General features: G+C 30.9%; 1 protein-coding gene across 2 annotated transcripts in view; it reads right to left on the reverse strand.

Moving 5' to 3' along the window:
• LOC120431005 (neuronal acetylcholine receptor subunit alpha-7-like) overlaps positions 1-24,900 on the reverse strand; it is a 363,511-nt gene that overhangs the window by 93,865 nt on the left and 244,746 nt on the right. For both annotated transcript variants that reach the window (XM_039596164.2, XM_052708174.1), the window contains exon 5: positions 3,158-3,338. In XM_039596164.2, coding sequence (XP_039452098.2) covers positions 3,158-3,338 — 181 coding nt within the window. The remainder of the gene's footprint in view (positions 1-3,157; positions 3,339-24,900) is intronic.

A 24,900-nucleotide genomic window follows, 5' to 3' on the forward strand; every position in this document is an offset into this window, starting at 1 on the left:
GCGTGACAGAGGTTGGGACCTCGGGATGAAACGGTATTTTTGTTCCGATGGACGTCCGACGGAACTGTCGATTTTTGTCCAGTTGGGGTTGTGACCGAGTTGGAAAGGAGTTTTTTTTTTTTCTGGATATTTAAGAGCAAGGTAGAGGGCATTTTAATGAACCGGTTGGCAACACAACAAAAATTATTGACAACAAGGGAGGAGTGATTTTAAATTTTAAATTTAAATTTAATGGTATAAAAGTCGAAAAAAAATAGAGGAGTGAGGAAATTTTTAAGAGTCAAGAGTCAAGAATCAAGAGTCAAGAGTCAAGAGTCAAGAGTCAAGAGTCAAGAGTCAAGAGTCAAGAGTCAAGAGTCAAGAGTCAAGAGTCAAGAGTCAAGAGTCAAGAGTCAAGAGTCAAGAGTCAAGAGTCAAGAGTCAAGAGTCAAGAGTCAAGAGTCAAGAGTCAAGAGTCAAGAGTCAAGAGTCAAGAGTCAAGAGTCAAGAGTCAAGAGTCAAGAGTCAAGAGTCAAGAGTCAAGAGTCAAGAGTCAAGAGTCAAGAGTCAAGAGTCAAGAGTCAAGAGTCAAGAGTCAAGAGTCAAGAGTCAAGAGTCAAGAGTCAAGAGTCAAGAGTCAAGAGTCAAGAGTCAAGAGTCAAGAGTCAAGAGTCAAGAGTCAAGAGTCAAGAGTCAAGAGTCAAGAGTCAAGAGTCAAGAGTCAAGAGTCAAGAGTCAAGAGTCAAGAGTCAAGAGTCAAGAGTCAAGAGTCAAGAGTCAAGAGTCAAGAGTCAAGAGTCAAGAGTCAAGAGTCAAGAGTCAAGAGTCAAGAGTCAAGAGTCAAGAGTCAAGAGTCAAGAGTCAAGAGTCAAGAGTCAAGAGTCAAGAGTCAAGAGTCAAGAGTCAAGAGTCAAGAGTCAAGAGTCAAGAGTCAAGAGTCAAGAGTCAAGAGTCAAGAGTCAAGAGTCAAGAGTCAAGAGTCAAGAGTCAAGAGTCAAGAGTCAAGAGTCAAGAGTCAAGAGTCAAGAGTCAAGAGTCAAGAGTCAAATGACAATTGACAAATGGAGACAAATGAGTATTGAAAATTTAGAATTGAAAATTGAGAATTAAAAATTTAGAATTGAAAATTGAGAATTGAAAATCGAAAATTGAAAATTGAAAATTGAAAATTAGGATCGAGAATTTAGAATGGAGAATTGAGAATTGAGGATTGAGAATTGGGAATTGAGAATTGAGAATTGAGAATTGAGAATTGAGAATTGAGAATTGAGAATTGAGAATTGAGAATTGAGAATCGAGAATTTAGAATGGAGAATGGAGAATTGAGAGTTGAGGATTGAGAATTGAGAATTGAGAATTGAGAATTGAGAATTGGGATTTGAGAATAGAGGATTGAGAATTGAGAATTGAGAATTGAGAATTGAGAATTGAGAATTGAGAATTGAGAATTGAGAATTGAGAATTGAGAATCGAGAATTTAGAATGGAGAATGGAGAATTGAGAGTTGAGGATTGAGAATTGAGAATTGAGAATTGAGAATTGAGAATTGAGAATTGAGAATTGGGATTTGAGAATAGAGGATTGAGAATTGAGAATTGAGAATTGAGAATTGAGAATTGAGAATTGAGAATTGAGAATTGAGAATTGAGAATTGAGAATTGAGAATTTAGAATTGAGAATTGAGAATTGAGAATTGAGAATTGAGAATTGAGAATTGAGAATTGAGAATTGAGAATTGAGAATTGAGAATTGAGAATTGAGAATTGAGAATTGAGAATTGAGAATTGAGAATTGAGAATTGAGAAGTGAGAAGTTAGAAGTAAAAATTGAGAAATAAATAGTGAGAAATGAGAAATGAAAGTTGAGAAATGAACCAAACAATTCAATGCACTTTCTCCCCTCGATTTTTCTGCCCAAAAAATCAAAGAGACAAGTTGAGTTCAAAACACAAAACGGATCAACCGCAAGCTACATATTGACACAGATTTCAGTGCCGGGACGACAACAACTCTTGCTGAAGGGCTGACCTTTGGCAGCGTCAACATGTAAATTTGAAAACAACCTCGCGGAGACCAACCAGCGTTCGAGGACCAAGTTGAACTATTTTTTGGGAGCAGCAAAATTCCGCAAAGAGCGAAACGACAAACATCATCGACCAGACCAGACCTGCAACGAACTGAGGGGGGGATAATCCCGCCGAAATATAAATTATACATTACACGACTGTTGTGGCCTGGCGCAGCCCAAGTTTTCGGGTGTCCTGGACAGGACACGGTCTCTGGACGGGGACTGGGACACCGATGCATCGGCGAATGGTCAACATGTTGAGAGGAGGTGCACGGAAAAAAATGTTGAACATTTTTGAAATTTATTAAGTGTTTTTTTATAATAAATTAAATCAAAAAAGATTTAATTTTTTTAAATTGACGTTTCCAAAAGTAATTTTTCCGTTTCCAACTTAAAAAAAAACGCCTTGAAATACGACCAACCTCGGTTGTTATTTCACCGCGGAGATTTTGCAGCTCACAGACGTCAGGAAAAAGCGGAAAATGTAGCAACAACAAATTTCCACCATCGAGGAGGGAAGTAGAGCCCATGATGGGCGATGATCACGCCCGCGCCCCCCCATGAATGATGGTGAATTGAGAGGAGTTGGAGGAAGTGTTTTTGCCCCCCGATCCCGATGGCCCGAGTTTTATCATTATTGATGTTGGGCGGTGGAAAATAATGCCCAACACCAACACGAATTGATGCTAATCTGGGGTGAATTCGTGGAGGGGAAATGTGGGGAAGGTGGACAAGCAATTGGTCATAAAATTTAGACAGAAACGCGATTTAGTTGCGCGCGGCGGGGGTTGGGAAGGTCTATTGTGCGCTGTAAATGATGTAGTGGCCTAGAAATGGAAGCCAAATTGGCTTGGGCTCGCTGGCTTTGGGCAGTTGAATGGTGGAAGTTATGGGCTTTTGTGGTTTTTTTTTTGTCGAGCTATGAACATTTGGCGTGGTAAATCAAGATAATAGTTTTGATTACAAATTTAGGGAGTCATTTAGGCAGTATAAATGTTAACGATATTTTCAATTGTGTTTTTCTTGCAAAGAAAATTTCATTAAACTCCTTTTAAAAAAATTGGTAATACTGACTGTAACATTTTTACAAAATTTCCTGAAATTCACCCACCTGAAAGCCGTCGTACGTCCACGAGCCGAACTTCATCTCGCAGCGCTGGTCGTCGAACGGGAACCACGTGATGTCGATCTTGCAGGTGGACTTGAAGATGCCAGGTGGAACGTACAGACACGACCCGTTGTTCCGGACGACCACGTTGGTGGGGTACGTCCCGTCGAAGCCCTCGTCCGCGCTGGAAGAAAAGGAAGAAGAAGAAATTTAGTTAAAATTTGAACACTTTTTAAGGTGAGGCAATAAAAGTTGTTTCACTCTTGAGGGGAACGGCAGTGTTGCCAGACACTAATTGTCGATAATAAAAGGCTAATAGATCCGCTGGGAGCGATGGAAGCTGAGGCTGGAAAAAGTTTTTCCCACCGAAAGTAAAATACACACACAACTTGTGATAGTTGATCGTTGTTCGTTTTTTTTGGGAAAACAAGTTCGACAAACTAAAAGGGCCAAGGTTGGTGATAAGTGGGCGGTGTCATAAATATCAGGTCTGGCCCTGTTGTGGCATAATAAAGTTATTATTACAACTTTTCCCAGAAGACCACAAAAGAAGGAAAAACTTTTAACAGCTCCAAATAATGACAAAACATAGTTTATTGGACCCCCGCATGGTTGGCAACACTGAAAAGGGGTGAAAACAACATAATATTGCAGTAAGCGGTTTGTGGGGAAGGGGTGTGTGAAAGTTGAGTTCCAGAGTTCTTTATTGGTTTGACAGTTTGGTTAATTTGGGCACGACATGAGCGGTTTTTGGGGTTGGCAACTTCCCTGAATGGGCGGTTTAATTGGTCTAGGGGGAGAAATTATGGAATTTTGCGTGGAAAAGGTATAAAGTAAGACCTTTTTTTATTGCGTTTGTCAAATTTTAATATAAATGCAATTTGAAAGTATGTAAAAAACAAAAAAAAAAAAAACCTAAAAAAAGAAACAAAAAACAAAATCTTGAATTTCTTGAATTTCCTGAATTTCTTGAATTTCTTGAATTTCTTGAATTTCTTGAATTTCTTGAATTTCTTGAATATCTTGAATTTCTTAAATTTCTTGAATTTCTTGAATTTCTTGAATTTCTTGAATTTCTTGAATTTCTTGAATTTCTTGAATTTCTTGAATTTCTTGCATTTCTTGAATTTCTTGAATTTCTTGAATTACTTGACTTTCTTGATTTTTTTATTTTCTTGAATATCTTGAATTTCTGGAATTTCTAAAATTTCTTGAATTTCTTGAATTTCTTGAATTTCTTGAATTTATGAATATCTTGAATTTCTTGAATTTCTTGAATTTCTTGAATTTCTTGAATTTCTTGAATTTCTTGAATTTCTTGAATTTCTTGAATTGCTTGAATTTCTTGAATTTCTTAATTATAAAAATTTCTTGAATTTCTTGAATTTTTTGCATTTTTTAGGGAGCGTTCTTTTATTACGTAACGCAAAAAATCGGACTTTTAGACCCCCTCCCCCCCCCTCGTATCAAAATTTCCATACAAATTTTAAAAATTTTGTATAGAGCGTAACACGGCCTCCGACCCCCCTCCCCCCCTACTGCGTTACGTAATAAAAGAACGCTCACTTAAATCTTCTTAAATTTCTAAAATTTCATGATTTCGCCAATTTTGACAATTTTGTCAATTTTGTCAATTTTGTCAATTTTGTCAATTTTGTCAATTTTGTCAATTTTGACAATTTTGACAATTTTGACAATTTTGACAATTTTGACAATTTTGACAATTTTGACAATTTTGACAATTTTGTCAATTTTGACAATTTTGACAATTTTGACAATTTTGACAATTTTGTCAATTTTGTCAATTTTGTCAATTTTGTCAATTTTGTCAATTTTGTCAATTTTGTCAATTTTGTCAATTTTGTCAATTTTGTCAATTTTGACAATTTTGACAATTTTGTCAATTTTGTCGATTTTGTCAATTTTGTCAATTTTGTCAATTTTGTCAATTTTGTCAATTTTGTCAATTTTGTCAATTTTGTCAATTTTGTCAATTTTGTCAATTTTGTCAATTTTGTCAATTTTGTCAATTTTGTCAATTTTGTCAATTTTGTCAATTTTGTCAATTTTGTCAATTTTGTCAATTTTGTCAATTTTGTCAATTTTGTCAATTTTGTCAATTTTGTCAATTTTGTCAATTTTGTCAATTTTGTCAATTTTGTCAATTTTGTCAATTTTGTCAATTTTGTCAATTTTGTCAATTTTGTCAATTTTGACAATTTTGACAATTTTGACAATTTTGACAATTTTGACAATTTTGACAATTTTGACAATTTTGTCAATTTTGACAATTTTGACAATTTTGACAATTTTGACAATTTTGTCAATTTTGACAATTTTGACAATTTTGACAATTTTGACAATTTTGACAATTTTGACAATTTTGACAATTTTGACAATTTTGACAATTTTGACAATTTTGACAATTTTGACAATTTTGACAATTTTGACAATTTTGACAATTTTGACAATTTTGACAATTTTGACAATTTTGACAATTTTGACAATTTTGACAATTTTGACAATTTTGACAATTTTGACAATTTTGACAATTTTGACAATTTTGACAGTTTTGACAATTTTGACAATGTTGACAATTTTGACAATTTTGACAATTTTGACAATTTTGACAATTTTGACAATTTTGACAATTTTGACAATTTTGACAATTTTGACAATTTTGACAATTTTGACAATTTTTACAATTTTTACAATTTTGACAATTTTGACAATTTTGACAATTTTGCAAATGTTGACAATTTTGTGTGATTTGTGATTTTTGTTTGATTTCGTGTGATTTTGTCAATTTAGTGTGATTTCGTGCGGTTTTGTGTGATTTTTTTGTGACTTTGTGTGATTTTGTTTGATTTCGTGCGGTTTTGTGTGATTTTGTGTGATTTTGTGAAGAGATGTTTTTCGGTTTTGTTTTTTTCAGTCAACAGTGTTCCCATATAATTTTTTTCCGATCTTGTTTCCTTCGCGGTCTACCAACGAGGGTGCCCATCAACTGTCGTAAAAGGTGCAAATCAGCATAAATTTGATACTTGCATGGAGTGGAGCCGGTCTGTTCACGGGGGGCGTTTGACTCATAAAAAGCCATGACCGCCCTCTGAGAACATCTTTTTTTTCTACGTGTTTTTTTCTCTGTTGTTGACTTGGAAATGGTTCCTGTCGGAAGTTCTCTGCTTTGTTGTTGATGGGCGGTTTTTCTTGTTTTGTGGGTGGATGTTTTTGTTTAGTTAAGAATAGGGATGTTCACTTTTTCAATTTATTTGGATTTTTTTAAATTTATTTTGAATTACTTAAATTTAACAAAATCTTGAATTTTTCCATTTGAAAATTATTTTGACCACAAAAATCAAATATTTTCCCACTGTGCCCACATGTTTGCGTCGGCGGGGCATCGAAATTGAAATTTTATCGTTCCGGTGCCAGAATGGTAATGATGACAGGAAAAACAAGCTTTTACGTTTGGTGACACTCACAAAAAAAGAGATACCACCCACATTCCGAAACATATACTTTTCCGGACTCACTTTTTATTACATCTGTGGGGTCCACCTACTGTGACAAAAACGGGGGGCGGTTTTCCGTGAGAATTTATGTACATTTTTGATGGGCTGTGATGGAACCTGGGGTTTTTTTTTCTCCACCCACAAATCAAGGCAGAGATAGCGAGTGCGATATGAGTGCCATCAAAACGCATTTCCAGTCAGTTGGAGTACCTATTAAAGGCACGGGGGGAGAGCTAATTGAATTGACCTACCCCTCGTCCCAACGGGGGGTCACTTTCGAACTAAATGGTTGTGGTGATTTTTACGATGGGGCAAATTATAAGCCATTGAAAAGGTTTTGAGGTTATAAATCATGGTTTGGCGATATGACGGTGTTGCTTTTTTGTGTGGCACAAATAATTATGATAGTCATAAATCATTAGTAACTGTTTAAAAATCAATTTGCAATTTTATGATGTGGTTATGGAAATTAAAAAAGAAAACCTATTCACTTAATAACTGCCATTTAATGTTGAAAAAAATATATAAAACTGCAAAAACATGAACAACATTTCCACCCCGACTAGCTTCACGGGTCAACTTAGCTTCTAACTACTTCCAATCAAATTATCGCACCAACTGGCAATTTCAATTACACCAACTTTGTGGTTTGTCCCCCCTCTAGTGAACCATCAAACCACAGAAACCACCCAATCAACCCTAATTAATGAGATTTTTATCACCTCCCACTAACACACACACCTCGAAAAGCACGCAAATCAATCAAAACGTCGACCCTTAACTCCGTTGACTTGCACCTTAACGACCCCTTCCTATTGGTGAACCTGTCAACAACAGGCGTGCAGTGCAGTGCTGCCATCTTTCAAGAAAAAAACCCCGTCAACCTTGAGATCAATTTGTCGATTTCTGGGAAAGTCTGTTCTGTCGGCGTGTCTGTCGAACACGTGGTCGGGAAAGGTGGGGAACCTCACCTTAAGACTTTTTCCCCTCTGTCTTTTGACGGAAAGATGGGGGAAGCGGCTTGTTTGAGCATGTGTCGAAAGGAAAATTGTTTTCCCACGTGAGGGGGGAAGTTTGGAGAAGATCTTCTCGACGCTTTCTTTCTGAATTTTCCCACGGTCGTCAATGCTTGTGGCGAAAGGGTGTATGTGTGGACATTATTTGATGATGGGACGAATTTTATTGCTGTATTTTTACGCTTTATACACAGTAAAAATGTGGGAACAAACAAGTATTAGTGAAAAAACCCCAATAGTTTTTTTTTACATTTTTCCTTCAAATTTCATACCTTAAATTGACCATCCAATGAAAAAGTTTTCTTTTTAAAAGATTGAAGAACTTCCTCTCAATTTGATTCGGTACGAAGAGTGAACTTAAGGTTTAAAACATTCATCCACTGAGAGAGAAAAAAAAACAGTAATTGAATTTTGCTGAGTGTTAACAAATTTGCCTTCAATATTCAGATAATAATTTCCAATCCTTACATTTGAAAATTGAAAAATTTTGGTGAAAAGAGTAAACATTTAAAACTTTACCTTTTATGATGTTTTTTTTAATCGTGTTTCTTTTTAATTTGACATCACTTCCAACATAATTTTATATTAGACACATGAAACGTTCATTTTATACAACAGTGTTGCCAATATTTCTAAACAAAAAAAGATATAATTTATTTTCTAAACAAAACAAGGAATAAATTGTTTAATGTGCAATTCTATAAAATTGTTTGGAGATATTTCTGATGATTGCTCAAATCAAGAATTTTTCTGGTACTTTTGTAACCGACCTTCTCCGATTTCAATGAAACTTTGTAGACATGTTATCCTAGGCATTTATAAGCCATTTTTGTGTATATGGAGCCAATCGTACTCGACAATTACATTTGAGAAAGGCGTAAGTTTTTAAAATATTTTTGTATTTTGCAATTCAAAAATAATTGTATCTCAAAGCCATTGCATCGTATCAAAAAATGGTTTAAAACAAACTTGTAGAAAATTGGACGGGCTTTCTGAAAAAAAAATTACACTGATAGAAAAATACACACAACTTCTATGAGATTTTTAAGTTTAAAAAATAAATTTTAAGGTGATTGCACGATTTTTTTCCATTCAATATTTTTGAGGAAATAGCCTAAGATGTTACAAAAAGATTCACGAAAAATGGTATGGTATGTCTCTCCCCTAAAAATCCAAAAATTATTTACTAAAACTGTTTTTTTGAAAAGTGGTCTAAACGTCAAAATTTTCAAAAACCGATAGTTAGAATCAATTCCCCAGATAATTTTATATAAAAGTCTCGATGTTGACCAATACATGCAATGTCCTTTGTCCAATCCTTGTGAAGATACAGCGGATTTGAAAATAAAAATGATTTAAAAAACAGAGGTTTTGGCAATATACGACAGAATTGAGTTTTCAATCTCGATAATATGCCTGAAAATAGAATATTTTTTTCAGTGTGGTAGAAATATTAAGCACCTTCATTTAAAATTAGTATGAAAACGATGGATAGAATTATTTTAAATTTATTTATTTATTTATCTTATTTATTTTTAAACAAAAATTACTCGTAAAGTTTTTAAGTAATTGGAAGATTGAGAAGAACGAACGGTTGGTTTTTTAAACATATTTTTTAATTGAAAAAACATCATAATTAAACAATTCAGAAAGGTTTAACTTAGTAAACAATTCCATAATTTCAAAATTTCTAGAAAATTAAATAAAACTGATTGAAATTGAAATATTCCAGTAACTGCAGTAAAAAATGTTTAAATATTTTCTGTAAAAAAATAAGGTAATAACTTGAGGTGTTTGATTTGATCAAAATCAGGTTTTAAAAAAGAACAAAATTGCAATGATTTGAGTTTTTTTTTGGGGCAAAATTATGAAACTTCAGCAAAATTTCGATGCAAAAAGTAAAGCTTTGATTTTAATTTGAGCAACTTTATCCTCATTTTGTTGCATGGTGAACCGATGCGCGCTGTATCCCAGCAACCAGAGGTCCAATCTTCAATGTCTTTTAGACAATTTTATAGACCATTTTCTGAACTTTTCAAAAAACATTTTTTAAAGTCGAAAAACTGCAAATATTTCGCTAAAATAAAACTTTTGGTGGCTATATCTTGAAAACGGAGCTCTTTATCCAAAAATCGTAAATACTTTTCGATTGCAAAATCAATTTTACATCAAAAATTTGGTCAAATTTTTTTTTTAAATTTCGATTTTTTCCCAGAATCAATTTTTTTTTCAAAAAATCATAACTCGGCGGCAGATTTCTTGACCATACTTCTCTATGGCTCAAAAGTTGCGGCTTTTTTGTCCCTCAAAACATATAAAAAATCTCGAAAATCAAAAAATACGTTTTTTGGGTTATTGAGTTTATGTGAAAAAAAAGTTAATTAAAAAATCGCATTTTTTTTCCGTGACCCATTTTTTTCTCAATAGTCCTCAACAATACCTACAATTTTGCCGAAGACACCGAATTGATCAGAAAATTTGCTCAATAGTTACAGCTGTTTGAATATTGTATGGACAGCTGCAAAAAAATGTATGGCGACTTTTGCGGGTGAACCAATCACACAAAATGGCTAATCTGGTCACAAAGTTTGAGCGAAATCAAAAAATACAAAAAATAAAAATGTTCGAAATCGGTCAAAGAATTGCTAATAAGAAAAGTCTTGGTTGAAAGTTCTAATTCACCGGCATCAATTAAATCCGTTTTTTGCCTCGATTTTTCCCACTGTGCGATGAATTGAAACGTTGCTTTGCATGTTCAATTGAAGATTTTTGCTGTATTTTTTTAAAACTGTTTTTTGTTTATTTAGGCTCATCTACCAAAGTGATTTTTGCTGCAAAATGAACAAAATTTTAAATTTTGTCATTTAATTAGGCCAACGCAAATATTTTTCATAGTTTTTGTCCCAATAAAATAAAAAAATATAAAATTTGAAATAACAAGCCATAGTCTCAACATTAGATTAAAAAAAGTGTTTTAAAGTGTATTTTGCACTAGTTAAGTTGTTTTGCAATCATTGAAAAAAAGTTAGATTTAACGAAAACAAAAATTTTAGCGAAAAAAAAAACTTTTTGTGATAACTCATCGAAAATTTACAAAAATTCAAAATATTTTTTAATCAACCCAAACATGCTAAATATTTGAGAATGCATTTAAAATGATTTCAGCAGATTTCCTTTAAATTTACATTAAAATTTCAAAGTTTTTTGATAAAATATTTTTTGCTCCTTGATTTTGCGGGATAATTTTGAGAAAGGGGGGGAGGGGGAGGGGATGACAAAAACATTAAATAAAATTTGTACCAACCTTATAAAAAAAAGTCGGAATCAAATAAAAAAAAAGTTTTTGGAATAAGGCGATTTTCAACTTATTTTAAAACACCTGATTTAGCCAAAACAATTTTTTTGCAATTCCGTCGTGAAACTACTTACTTTTCCTGTCATTCTTGAACGACGAAATAGCCTACTTTTCTGTACCAAAAATAACAGAATCGAATAGAAACACTTTTCAAAATAAATGCTGAAAAGTTCTACTTTTCAGCACTGAAATGGGTGCTTTAAAGTTGAACTTTTCAGCACTTGTTTTGAAAAGTAACACTTTTCAACATTTTTTTGATTTAAACGATTTATTTACAAAATACATGAAAATTTGACTTAAAATTTCACTCAATGGGTGTTTTTCGGAATTGCAAAAAATGTTGTATGGAACTCGTTGCAAAACTTGATTTTTTCAGCACTCTTCGTATTTATCCAACTCGGTGAACCTCGTTGGATAAATGTACGACTCGTGCTGAAAAAATCCTCTTTTTGCAACTTGTTGCATAAACTACTATTAACAATTTTTTTTTGTTAAACATAATATTTTTTGTTGAAAAAAATTTACCAAATTTATAAAAAATAAAAATTACATTGCACAACGTTAAGTTTTTGTCAAATTGGAAATTTTTGGGCTTTATTTTAACTGATTTATTGGTATTTTGAAAGTTTTTTGCAATGGCATAACTGTGGTACTGTACAAAGAATTTTGGGATACGGTTTTTATCAAAATGTTGAAAATAAAGCATGAAATTTGAAAATCATATTTTTTTAAACTCCTTTATAATACTAGTTTATGCAACAAGTTGCAAAAAGAGGATTTTTTCAGCACGAGTCGTACATTTATCCAACGAGGTTTACCAAGTTGGATAAATACGAAGAGTGCTGAAAAAATCAAGTTTTGCAACGAGTTCCATACAACATTTTTTGCAATTCCGAAAAACACCCATTGAGTGAAATTTTATGTCAAATTTTCATGTATTTTGTCAATAAATCGTTTGAATCGAAATAATGTTGAAAAGTGTTACTTTTCGAAACAAGTGCTGAAAAGTTCAACTTTAAAGCACCCATTTCAGTGCTGAAAAGTAGAACTTTTCAGCATTTATTTTGAAAAGTGATGCTATTCGATTCTGTTATTTTTGGTACAGAAAAGTAGGCTATTTCGTCGTTCAAGAATGACAGGAAAAGTAAGTAGTTTCACGACGGAATTGCAAAAAATAAATATAAGGGATAAAATTTTGGATTTTATTGTATTTTTTTGTCATTTTTACATTTAGAAATTTTTTGAATATTAAATTACTTAAAACCAAACTGAAATCTTAAACCAAACTTAAAGCGAGTTGGAACAAACCAAAACAAAATCCTACAAATTCGAACGCCACCCAATACGGGCGGTGCCCACATTTAACCCGGTCGCACGGAAAACACAACGTCGACGATGGCGTCGACCCCCGGAAACCGGAAGTGCCACATTTCCCGTTGCTGTATCCTCATTTTTCACCACCCAGCTCTGTTCGCTCTCCGGCGTCGATTTGTGGTGTGCTCCCCCCGAAAAAAGCAAAAAATAAAAGAAGAAAGCTCAAACCAAGCATCAAATCTCTTTATTTTTCGGTGGTTTTGTTTTATTCTTTATTTTTTATGTTTCTCTCAAAGCAGCAGCAGCAAGCAACCAGCAGCATTTGGGCAGGTGGGCAGAACCGTTTTTTTTTTCTTTCAAAAAGCTTAGCCGGAAATGGTAACAGTAGGAGAGGTGGGGGGGATGGAAAACCACATTTTAATGCTCTCGTTGCATTGCGGGATTTAGAGAAGGGGGGAGAAAGGATGTTCTTAGTTGAACCGAAAAACGGGGAGGTATTGAAAGCAGATGAAAGAAAGCACTTTTTTGTGTGTGTTTTCACTCTTTTTTTTTTTTGGTTTGAGGATGATGTTTCCATTTGGCAAGTCGATTTCGGTTCTGATTTCAACTTTTAGAGTTATTTTTTTGGCTTTGTTGATCAAATTCAGATGGAAACAGCTGTGGAAATTTATTTCAAATTTTGGGAAAAACTAATCTTGAAATTTCAATATTATTGTTTAAACAAGACGTCTAAGTTCCGCAAAGTCCATTTCTCGTAGGACGTTTCATTCCCGGAAGTTTAGATAGAATCGACCTTTTTTTAGGGATTGAAATTGACGAAAAAAAAACGATCACAAAATCAAAGGATTTGCTCCGTCAGCGACTGGATCTCGCTTTTTAAGGGTGGTGGGAAAAGGAGGCAAAAATAAATATTTATAAGTGGGTAGTGGTCGGAATGTGGATTTTGGGTGCTGGATGCCAACCCCGGAAGTTGCAATGACGTTGAAAACATCATTTTAAGCTTTGAATAAAATTCAACAAAATCAACAAAATTGACAAAATCAACAAAATCAACAAAATCAACAATATCAACAATATCAACAAAATCAACAAAATCAACAAAATCAACAAAATCAACAAAATCAACAAAATCAACAAAATCAACAAAATCAACAAAATCAACAAAATCAACAAAATCAACAAAATCAACAAAATCAACAAAATCAACAAAATCAACAAAATCAACAAAATCAACAAAATCAACAAAATCAACAAAATCAACAAAATCAACAAAATCAACAAAATCAACAAAATCAACAAAATCAACAAAATCAACAAAATCAACAAAATCAACAAAATCAACAAAATCAACAAAATCAACAAAATCAACAAAATCAACAAAATCAACAAAATCAACAAAATCAACAAAATCAACAAAATCAACAAAATCAACAAAATCAACAAAATCAACAATATCAACAATATCAAAAAAATCAGCCAAATTGACAAAATTGACAAAATTGACAAAATTGACAAATGTGACAAAATGTGACAAAATTGACAAAATTGACAAAATTGACAAAATTGACAAAATTGAAAATATTGACAAAATCAGCCAAATTGACAAAATTGACAAAATTGACAAAAGTGACAAAAGTGACAAAATTGACAAAATTGACAAAATTGACAAAATTGACAACATTGACAAAATTGACAAAATTGACAAAATTGACAAAACTGCTTGTCTTGCTTTTCACAAATGCTTCATTTTTAACATTGAAAATTGGACCATAAGTTGCTGAGATATTTGTAAATGTATTTGAAAATGTAAAAAAAGAAACAGTTTCCAATAAAATTTTTAATTTCAATTTTGAATATGAGATAAGTTTCAAGTTTGATATGAAAAAATATTATAATAACGACAGTCTAAATAGGGACCGGAGATTTTAGAGTAATAATTTTAAAAATCGATCTTCTCATTGTTTTGTTCTGTTGCCATTTTAACCGACATCAATGAAAAAAATCAAACCATTTTGCAAACAAATTGGCTTCAGCTGCTGCTTTAATTATTTAGATTTCAAATTAGACTGAAAAAGTGGCATTACACCAGAAAAGTGGTAAAATTACACATTTTTTTTCTGACATAAAAGATGTATCCCTTCCCAGATGTAATATTAACAAAAATTTTTGACTGTGTTGTTTTTATTTGCCTCAGATACCGGTTTTTGAGGAAAAAATATCGAATATGATACGTTTGTTTCAAGTTCAAAATCATTGTAAATACAAATCCCACTCTTTTTAAAGATATATAAATTTACAAAGAAAATATCTTAAGAGATAGGCTGATCCGTAAACTAAAATTTTATCAATTTTCCGTAATTGGCCAAGTTAATGCTGATATATGCCAAATAGAAAGTTTAATTTTGTGAAATACTTATTTCTGACATTTCCGGAAAACATTTTTTTTAGAATTCGGGAAAACCAAAAAATCCCGTTAATTTTGTCCCAGGAATTCCCGGGATGGACGCACTTATCAAAACATACAAATTTTGAGAAATTGAATTTAAGTAAAAAAAATAATAATAAAAAACGGCAAATTTTCGTTCCTCAATAAACATCAATATGAACAGAAAATTCCTTCAAAAGTTACAATTATCGAATATTTAATAACCATATTTGTACGAACAGCTGCCAAAATTTGTATGGAGACTGGTATGGGTGAGCCAATGACAAAAATGTCACAGTCAAAAAAATAAATCATGGTAATATCACATCTGGCATGGGGTACTTCTTTTATGTCAGAAAAAATGTGTAATTTTACTTCTTAAAAATTTGTGTAATGTAACTTTTCCAGTTAAAATTGAGGTAAAATTACATCATAAAAGAAGTAATATTCAACCTTCCAAATTTACTCCATTTTTTAATCCCTTAAAGTTTGAATCAAATAAAGAAATGAAGAACAAAAATCCTCCACAAAATTCAGATTAGAAAAGCTCGTGAGAGTGAAATCACATGCTCGCTGAACCCCACACTGAACAAAAACGCTTGCCAGAATTCATCGCATCTTAGGCACCATCTCGGCGATGTTCTTCCAACTCTAGGACAATTTGTCGCAGAGGATTCCTCCAGAGCTAGATCTAGTGTGCTCTCCAAGTCAGAATGACGTTTAGTGCAGCAAAAAAAAAAAAAGAAAAGGAAAACCAAATGGCGCGATGATTGTCAGTGTGTACTGGAAGAGTTGGAAACACTGAGAAAAAGTTACAGTTTTTTTCTAACATTAAAGTGTTTTTAATCAATTTTATCGTTTTTTGACATTTCAAATGTAAAAAAAGAAATATTTTTGATATATTTTATTTATGACAAGTCCCCTTTTGGTGTGTTATGTGAAATTTCGTTAGAGCACACACACACACACACGAACGTAATGCACGAAATTGAATCATCCCATGGCATGCTACGTTTTTCGAGGAAAAGGGCAAATAATAGCGTAGCGGAAAAGTCAGTCCTCCAGTCAAAGCCATGGCATGCTGTGAGCTGTTGTGTTGTGTTGGGGATGTAATGTGTGTTTGTGTGTGTAGTAGTAGTAGTAGGTATTACGAAGATCATGCACTGCACGTTCAATCGAGTGAAACGATGAGGTCTGCGCTGAAGGATCCTAGAAAAGCTAAGGAATCATTCTTTTCGCCTTCTTTTTTTGGGTGGATTTCGCAAGTCGTAAAAGATGATGGCTTTTGTTGTGATGGATAATGTGGAAGTATTTTGGGGAAGGACTTGAGCAATAAAAAGTTTATTTTATAACAAGTATAGTCAATATTTTTAGGAATTTTGAATAAAACAAACAAAAAATTAGAACAAAATGGACAATGTTCAGATTCCATCAACAACTGTCAGCTGCCATGCAATTTCTGCCAAGATCGAGGCGTTTGCTACAAGCAACAAAGATTAATTGTGCCTCCAGATTGGGTTGGCCAAAAACGACCAGCTGCCGTGACAGTCGGCAATAGTTTCCCAGATAAGACTCAAACCTCACTTTCAACCAGCTCTTGGACGCAACCAGCTGGCATAACTTATTACCAACTGACGTTACACACACACACACTGACTATCGCCAGCCCGGAATCGGCCATAAATACCGAAACTCGTTATCACAATTACCTGCCGGAACCAGAACCAGAATTTCTTGTCCATTTTTTCTCTCTCTCTTTCAATTCAGCCCCTCCTCACTTGACAAAACTTTGTTTTTCTGGACGACGACGACGACGATCTGGTCGTGTCGTGGTGGCCCAAATTGTCTTTGTCCAGAGACCGGAGAAATCCCTGGAAAGTTGGGTCACGTCATTTGGAGCCGGGCCAAATTTCCGCTAGATAAAGCGTTCCACCAAACTAAGGGGTTGTGCTGCAACTGGAAGAAGCTCGAGATTGTAAGCCTTCGAGCTTAGTAATTGTCTTTTGGCGTGAAGACGATGTGGTGTCGTTTCTTGGGGAAAAAAGGACAGCCGAAACGTATACATGTGGGACATTTTGGGGTAGGACCAGAGCTGAGAAAAAATTAAGGCAAATCGTTTTTGATATTTTCCGCCTTATTTCATTTAACTGCATTTGAAAACCTTAAAAGAACAGAATCGTTAACGAGCGATGGCAACTTCACAGACAAAATGTCTTGAAACTGTGAAATTACAATATTTTCTAGTAGTTGAAATAGGATAGTAAATCCTTCAACAAAATCAACAAATCACACAAAATCACACAAAATAACACAAAATCACACAAAATAACACAAAATCACACAAAATCACACAAAATCGCACAAAATCACACAAAATAACACAAAATAACACAAAATAACACAAAATCACACAAAATCACACAAAAACACACAAAATCGCACAAACTCACACAAAATCACACAAAATAACACAAAATAACACAAAATCACACAAAATCACACAAAAACACACAAAATCACACAAACTCACACAAAATCACACAAAACCACACAAACTCGCACAAAATCACAAAAAATCACACAAAATCACACAAAACCACACAAACTCACACAAAATCACACAAAATCACACAAAATCACACAAAATCACACAAAATCACACAAAATCACACAAAATCACACAAAATCGCACAAAATCACACAAAATCACACCAAATCACACCAAATCGCACACAATCACACAAAATCGCACAAAATCACACAAAATCACACAAAATCACACAAAAATCACACAAAACTACACAAAATCTCACAAAAATTAAAAAAAAATGACAAAATTGACAAAATTGACAAAATTGACAAAATTGACAAAATTGACAAAATTGACAAAATTGACAAAATTGACAAAATTGACAAAATTGACAAAATTGACAAAATTGACAAAATTGACAAAATTGACAAAATTGACAAAATTGACAAAATTGACAAAATTGACAAAATTGACAAAATTGACAAAATTGACAAAATTGACAAAATTGACAAAATTGACAAAATTGACAAAATTGACAAAATTGACAAAATTGACAAAATTGACAAAATTGACAAAATTGACAAAATTGACAAAATTGACAAAATTGACAAAATTGACGAAATTGACGAAATTGACAAAATTGACAAAATTGACAAAATTGACAAAATTGACAAAATTGACAAAATTGACAAAATTGACAAAATTGACAAAATTGACAAAATTGACAAAATTGACAAAATTGACAAAATTGACAAAATTGACAAAATTGACAAAATTGACAAAATTGACAAAATTGACAAAATTGACAAAATTGACAAAATTGACAAAATTGACAAAATTGACAAAATTGACAAAATTGACAAAATTGACAAAATTGACAAAATTGACAAAATTGACAAAATTGACAAAATTGACAAAATTGACAAAATTGACGAAATTGACAAAATTGACAAAATTGACAAAATTGACAAAATTGACAAAATTGACAAAATTGACAAAATTGACAAAATTGACAAAATTGACAAAATTGACAAAATTGACAAAATTGACAAAATTGACAAAATTGACAAAATTGACAAAATTGACAAAATTGACAAAATTGACAAAATTGACAAAATTGACAAAATTGACAAAATTGACAAAATTGACAAAATTGACAAAATTCACAAAATTGACAAAATTGACAAAATTGACAAAATTGACAAAATTGACAAAATTGACAAAATTGACAAAATTCACAAAATTGACAAAATTGACAAAATTGACAAAATTGACAAAATTGACAAAATTGACAAAATTGACAAAATTGACAATATTGACAAAATTGACAAAATTGACAAAATTGACAAAATTGACAAAATTGACCAAGTCAACAAAATACCAACAAAAACCGAATAAACTGCATTAATAATTTCCCACCGTGCTCCTAATCCCCATCAAAAGTTTTTCCCATAAATTAGCAAAACGATGTCCCCCTCGGGAGCGGACCTGGATCACTTCCAGAACATCCAGCTGAGACAAAAGTTTTGGGGAAAAAACTCGCCCCATTTTCCCAAAAATTGAGCCGCGATGATGTGTAAACTTTTCAAAGGTCAGACGATGGGATTCTTGTCTTTTTTTCGTTAACTTTATCGCTTGAAACATGTATGTGATGCCAACCAGCGGCAGCAGCAGGTGCAATTTCGAAAATGCTCCAGCGATTTTTCCTTCTTTTCAGGAGGGGGAGAGAATTTTCCCACCTTCTCCTTTTAACTTTTTTTTTCTTTTTGAAGGTGTTGTGAATGGCGATTAAGGTGGATTGTTTTATGTATTTTTAAACTTTGCCTGACTAGCTTGCTTAAGCTGCTGCTGCTGTGGAGCTTCTTTGGCTTATTTATGATTCAGTGAGTTTTGTTTCTTTCATGGGAGGGAAAACAATGCCTAATAGCAGGAATCAGATTGAATGAATGGAGGAGATTTGATTGAGCCCGATTTGGTTGAGCAATTTTCGGTTGATTTTTTGGGTTGTGTTTATGTTTATTAAAATTTAGTCTTGTGGTGAAAATTATTAATTTTTTTAATTCCAAAAAGTCTGATTTCCATTTTTGTTCCTCAATTTTCCTCAATAAAAGCCTCCTTCTTTGCACAACGACATTAACGACCCAATTGCTTTCACACAACCACACTCATGTCCATTAGCACACAAACAGAAAAATCGCACCCCTCCTCACTTTACGGCGTGAAAACCTCGTGATTGCCAGTTTGCGTTAACCTTTATGGCAGGCGGGCGCATCGTTTTCACCAGCAAACAAAAGTGCAGAGTTGAAATAAAAATAAAATTGAAATAAAAACATGAAAAAGGGAAAAGCTCTTGAAAGCCACTCAAATGTGAACCGAACTGGCATCGAAAAACAAATTTGTGGCAGTTGAATACCATTTTAAATGAGCAAAATTTGAGAAAATAAAATTGATTGAGAAAATTTGGTTATTCAAAAAAATAAACGATATTTTTCTTTCTGTCATTAATTTTGTCAATTTTGTCAATTTTGTCAATTTTGTCAATTTTGTCAATTTTGTCAATTTTGTCAATTTTGTCAATTTTGTCAATTTTGTCAATTTTGTCAATTTTGTCAATTTTGTCAATTTTGTCAATTTTGTCAATTTTGTCAATTTTGTCAATTTTGTCGAATTTTGTCAATTTTGTCGAATTTTGTCGAATTTTGTCAATTTTGTCAATTTTGTCAATTTGTCAATTTTGTCAATTTTGTCAATTTTGTCAATTTGTCAATTTTGTCAATTTTGTCAATTTTGTCAATTTTGTCAATTTTGTCAATTTTGTCAATTTTGTCAATTTTGTCAATTTTGTCAATTTTGTCAATTTTGTCAATTTTGTCAATTTTGTCAATTTTGTCAATTTTGTCAATTTGTCAATTTTGTCAATTTTGTCAATTTTGTCAATTTTGTCAATTTTGTCAATTTTGTCAATTTTGTCAATTTTGTCAATTTTGTCAATTTTGTCAATTTTGTCAATTTTGTCAATTTTGTCAATTTTGTCAATTTTGTCAATTTTGTCAATTTTGTCAATTTTGTCAATTTTGTCAATTTTGTCAATTTTGTCAATTTTGTCAATTTTGTCAATTTTGTCAATTTTGTCAATTTTGTCAATTTTGTCAATTTGTCAATTTTGTCAATTTTGTCAATTTTGTCAATTTTGTCAATTTTGTCAATTTTGTCAATTTTGTCAATTTTGTCAATTTTGTCAATTTTGTCAATTTTGTCAATTTTGTCAATTTTGTCAATTTTGTCAATTTTGTCAATTTTGTCAATTTTGTCAATTTTGTCAATTTTGTCAATTTTGTCAATTTTGTCAATTTTGTCAATTTTGTCAATTTTGTCAATTTTGTCAATTTTGTCAATTTTGTCAATTTTGTCAATTTTGTCAATTTTGTCAATTTTGTCAATTTTGTCAATTTTGTCAATTTTGTCAATTTTGTCAATTTTGTCAATTTTGTCAATTTTGTCAATTTTGTCAATTTTGTCAATTTTGTCAATTTTGTCAATTTTGTCAATTTTGTCAATTTTGTCAATTTTGTCAATTTTGTCAATTTTGTCAATTTTGTCAATTTTGTCAATTTTGTCAATTTTGTCAATTTTGTCAATTTTGTCAATTTTGTCAATTTTGTCAATTTTGTCAATTTTGTCAATTTTGTCAATTTTGTCAATTTTGTCAATTTTGTCAATTTTGTCAATTTTGTCAATTTTGTCAATTTTGTCAATTTTGTCAATTTTGTCAATTTGTCAATTTTGTCAATTTTGTCAATTTTGTCAATTTTGTCAATTTTGTCAATTTTGTCAATTTTGTCAATTTTGTCAATTTTGTCAATTTTGTCAATTTTGTCAATTTTGTCAATTTTGTCAATTTTGTCAATTTTGTCAATTTTGTCAATTTGTCAATTTTGTCAATTTTGTCAATTTTGTCAATTTTGTCAATTTTGTCAATTTTGTCAATTTTGTCAATTTTGTCAATTTTGTCAATTTTGTCAATTTTGTCAATTTTGTCAATTTTGTCAATTTTGTCAATTTTGTCAATTTTGTCAATTTTGTCAATTTGTCAATTTTGTCAATTTTGTCAATTTTGTCAATTTTGTCAATTTTGTCAATTTTGTCAATTTTGTCAATTTTGTCAATTTTGTCAATTTTGTCAATTTGTCAATTTTGTCAATTTGTCAATTTTGTCAATTTTGTCAATTTGTCAATTTTGTCAATTTTGTCAATTTTGTCAATTTTGTCAATTTTGTCAATTTTGTCAATTTTGTCAATTTTGTCAATTTTGTCAATTTTGTCAATTTTGTCAATTTTGTCAATTTTGTCAATTTTGTCAATTTTGTCAATTTTGTCAATTTTGTCAATTTTGTCAATTTTGTCAATTTTGTCAATTTTGTCAATTTTGTCAATTTTGTCAATTTTGTCAATTTTGTCAATTTTGTCAATTTTGTCAATTTTGTCAATTTTGTCAATTTTGTCAATTTTGTCAATTTTGTCAATTTTGTCAATTTTGTCAATTTTGTCAATTTGTCAATTTTGTCAATTTTGTCAATTTTGTCAATTTTGTCAATTTTGTCAATTTTGTCAATTTTGTCAATTTTGTCAATTTTGTCAATTTTGTCAATTTTGTCAATTTTGTCAATTTTGTCAATTTTGTCAATTTTGTCAATTTTGTCAATTTTGTCAATTTTGTCAATTTTGTCAATTTTGTCAATTTTGTCAATTTTGTCAATTTTGTCAATTTTGTCAATTTTGTCAATTTTGTCAATTTTGTCAATTTTGTCAATTTTGTCAATTTTGTCAATTTTGTCAATTTTGTCAATTTGTCAATTTGTCAATTTTGTTAATTTTGTCAATTTTGTCAATTTTGTCAATTTTGTCAATTTTGTCAATTTTGTCAATTTTGTCAATTTTGTCAATTTTGTCAATTTTGTCAATTTTGTCAATTTTGTCAATTTTGTCAATTTTGTCAATTTTGTCAATTTTGTCAATTTTGTCAATTTTGTCAATTTTGTCAATTTGTCAATTTTGTCAATTTTGTCAATTTTGTCAATTTTGTCAATTTTGTCAATTTTGTCAATTTTGTCAATTTTGTCAATTTTGTCAATTTTGTCAATTTTGTCAATTTTGTCAATTTTGTCAATTTTGTCAATTTTGTCAATTTTGTCAATTTTGTCAATTTTGTCAATTTTGTCAATTTTGTCAATTTTGTCAATTTTGTCAATTTTGTCAATTTTGTCAATTTGTCAATTTTGTCAATTTTGTCAATTTTGTCAATTTTGTCAATTTTGTCAATTTTGTCAATTTTGTCAATTTTGTCAATTTGTCAATTTTGTCAATTTTGTCAATTTTGTCAATTTTGTCAATTTTGTCAATTTTGTCAATTTTGTCAATTTTGTCAATTTTGTCAATTTTGTCAATTTTGTCAATTTTGTCAATTTTGTCAATTTTGTCAATTTTGTCAATTTTGTCAATTTTGTCAATTTTGTCAATTTTGTCAATTTTGTCAATTTTGTCAATTTTGTCAATTTTGTCAATTTTGTCAATTTTGTCAATTTTGTCAATTTTGTCAATTTTGTCAATTTTGTCAATTTGTCAATTTTGTCAATTTTGTCAATTTTGTCAATTTTGTCAATTTTGTCAATTTTGTCAATTTTGTCAATTTTGTCAATTTTGTCAATTTTGTCAATTTTGTCAATTTTGTCAATTTTGTCAATTTTGTCAATTTGTCAATTTGTCAATTTTGTTAATTTTGTTAATTTTGTCAATTTTGCCAATTTTGTCAATTTTGTCAATTTTGTCAATTTTGTCAATTTTGTCAATTTTGTCAATTTTGTCAATTTTGACAATTTTGTCAATTTTGTCAATTTTGTCAATTTTGTCAATTTTGTCAATTTTGTCAATTTTGTCAATTTTGTCAATTTTGTCAATTTTGTCAATTTTGTCAATTTTGTCAATTTTGTCAATTTTGTCAATTTTGTCAATTTTGTCAATTTTGTCAATTTTGTCAATTTTGTCAATTTTGTCAATTTTGTCAATTTTGTCAATTTTGTCAATTTTGTCAATTTTGTCAATTTTGTCAATTTTGTCAATTTTGTCAATTTTGTCAATTTTGTCAATTTTGTCAATTTTGTCAATTTTGTCAATTTTGTCAATTTTGTCAATTTTGTCAATTTTGTCAATTTTGTCAATTTTGTCAATTTTGTCAATTTTGTCAATTTTGTCAATTTTGTCAATTTTGTCAATTTTGTCAATTTTGTCAATTTTGTCAATTTTGTCAATTTTGTCAATTTTGTCAATTTTGTCAATTTTGTCAATTTTGTCAATTTTGTCAATTTTGTCAATTTTGTCAATTTTGTCAATTTTGTCAATTTTGTCAATTTTGTCAATTTTGTCAATTTTGTCAATTTTGTCAATTTTGTCAATTTTGTCAATTTTGTCAATTTTGTCAATTTTGTCAATTTTGTCAATTTTGTCAATTTTGTCAATTTGTCAATTTTGTCAATTTTGTCAATTTTGTCAATTTTGTCAATTTTGTCAATTTTGTCAATTTTGTCAATTTTGTCAATTTTGTCAATTTTGTCAATTTTGTCAATTTTGTCAATTTTGTCAATTTTGTCAATTTTGTCAATTTTGTCAATTTTGTCAATTTTGTCAATTTTGTCAATTTTGTCAATTTTGTCAATTTTGTCAATTTTGTCAATTTTGTCAATTTTGTCAATTTTGTCAATTTTGTCAATTTTGTCAATTTTGTCAATTTTGTCAATTTTGTCAATTTTGTCAATTTTGTCAATTTTGTCAATTTTGTCAATTTTGTCAATTTTGTCAATTTTGTCAATTTTGTCAATTTTGTCAATTTTGTCAATTTTGTCAATTTTGTCAATTTTGTCAATTTTGTCAATTTTGTCAATTTTGTCAATTTTGTCAATTTTGTCAATTTTGTCAATTTTGTCAATTTTGTCAATTTTGTCAATTTTGTCAATTTTGTCAATTTTGTCAATTTTGTCAATTTTGTCAATTTTGTCAATTTTGTCAATTTTGTCAATTTTGTCAATTTTGTCAATTTTGTCAATTTTGTCAATTTTGTCAATTTTGTCAATTTTGTCAATTTGTCAATTTTGTCAATTTTGTCAATTTTGTCAATTTTGTCAATTTTGTCAATTTTGTCAATTTTGTCAATTTTGTCAATTTTGTCAATTTTGTCAATTTTGTCAATTTTGTCAATTTTGTCAATTTTGTAAATTTTGTCAATTTTGTCAATTTTGTCAATTTTGTCAATTTTGTCAATTTTGTCAATTTTGTCAATTTTGTCAATTTTGTCAATTTTGTCAATTTTGTCAATTTTGTCAATTTTGTCAATTTTGTCAATTTTGTCAATTTGTCAATTTTGTCAATTTTGTCAATTTTGTCAATTTTGTCAATTTTGTCAATTTTGTCAATTTTGTCAATTTTGTCAATTTTGTCAATTTTGTCAATTTTGTCAATTTTGTCAATTTGTCAATTTTGTCAATTTTGTCAATTTTGTCAATTTTGTCAATTTTGTCAATTTTGTCAATTTTGTCAATTT

This window comes from Culex pipiens, chromosome 1 (assembly GCF_016801865.2).
Source record: "Culex pipiens pallens isolate TS chromosome 1, TS_CPP_V2, whole genome shotgun sequence".
In the NCBI taxonomy this organism is placed as follows: domain Eukaryota; kingdom Metazoa; phylum Arthropoda; class Insecta; order Diptera; family Culicidae; genus Culex; species Culex pipiens.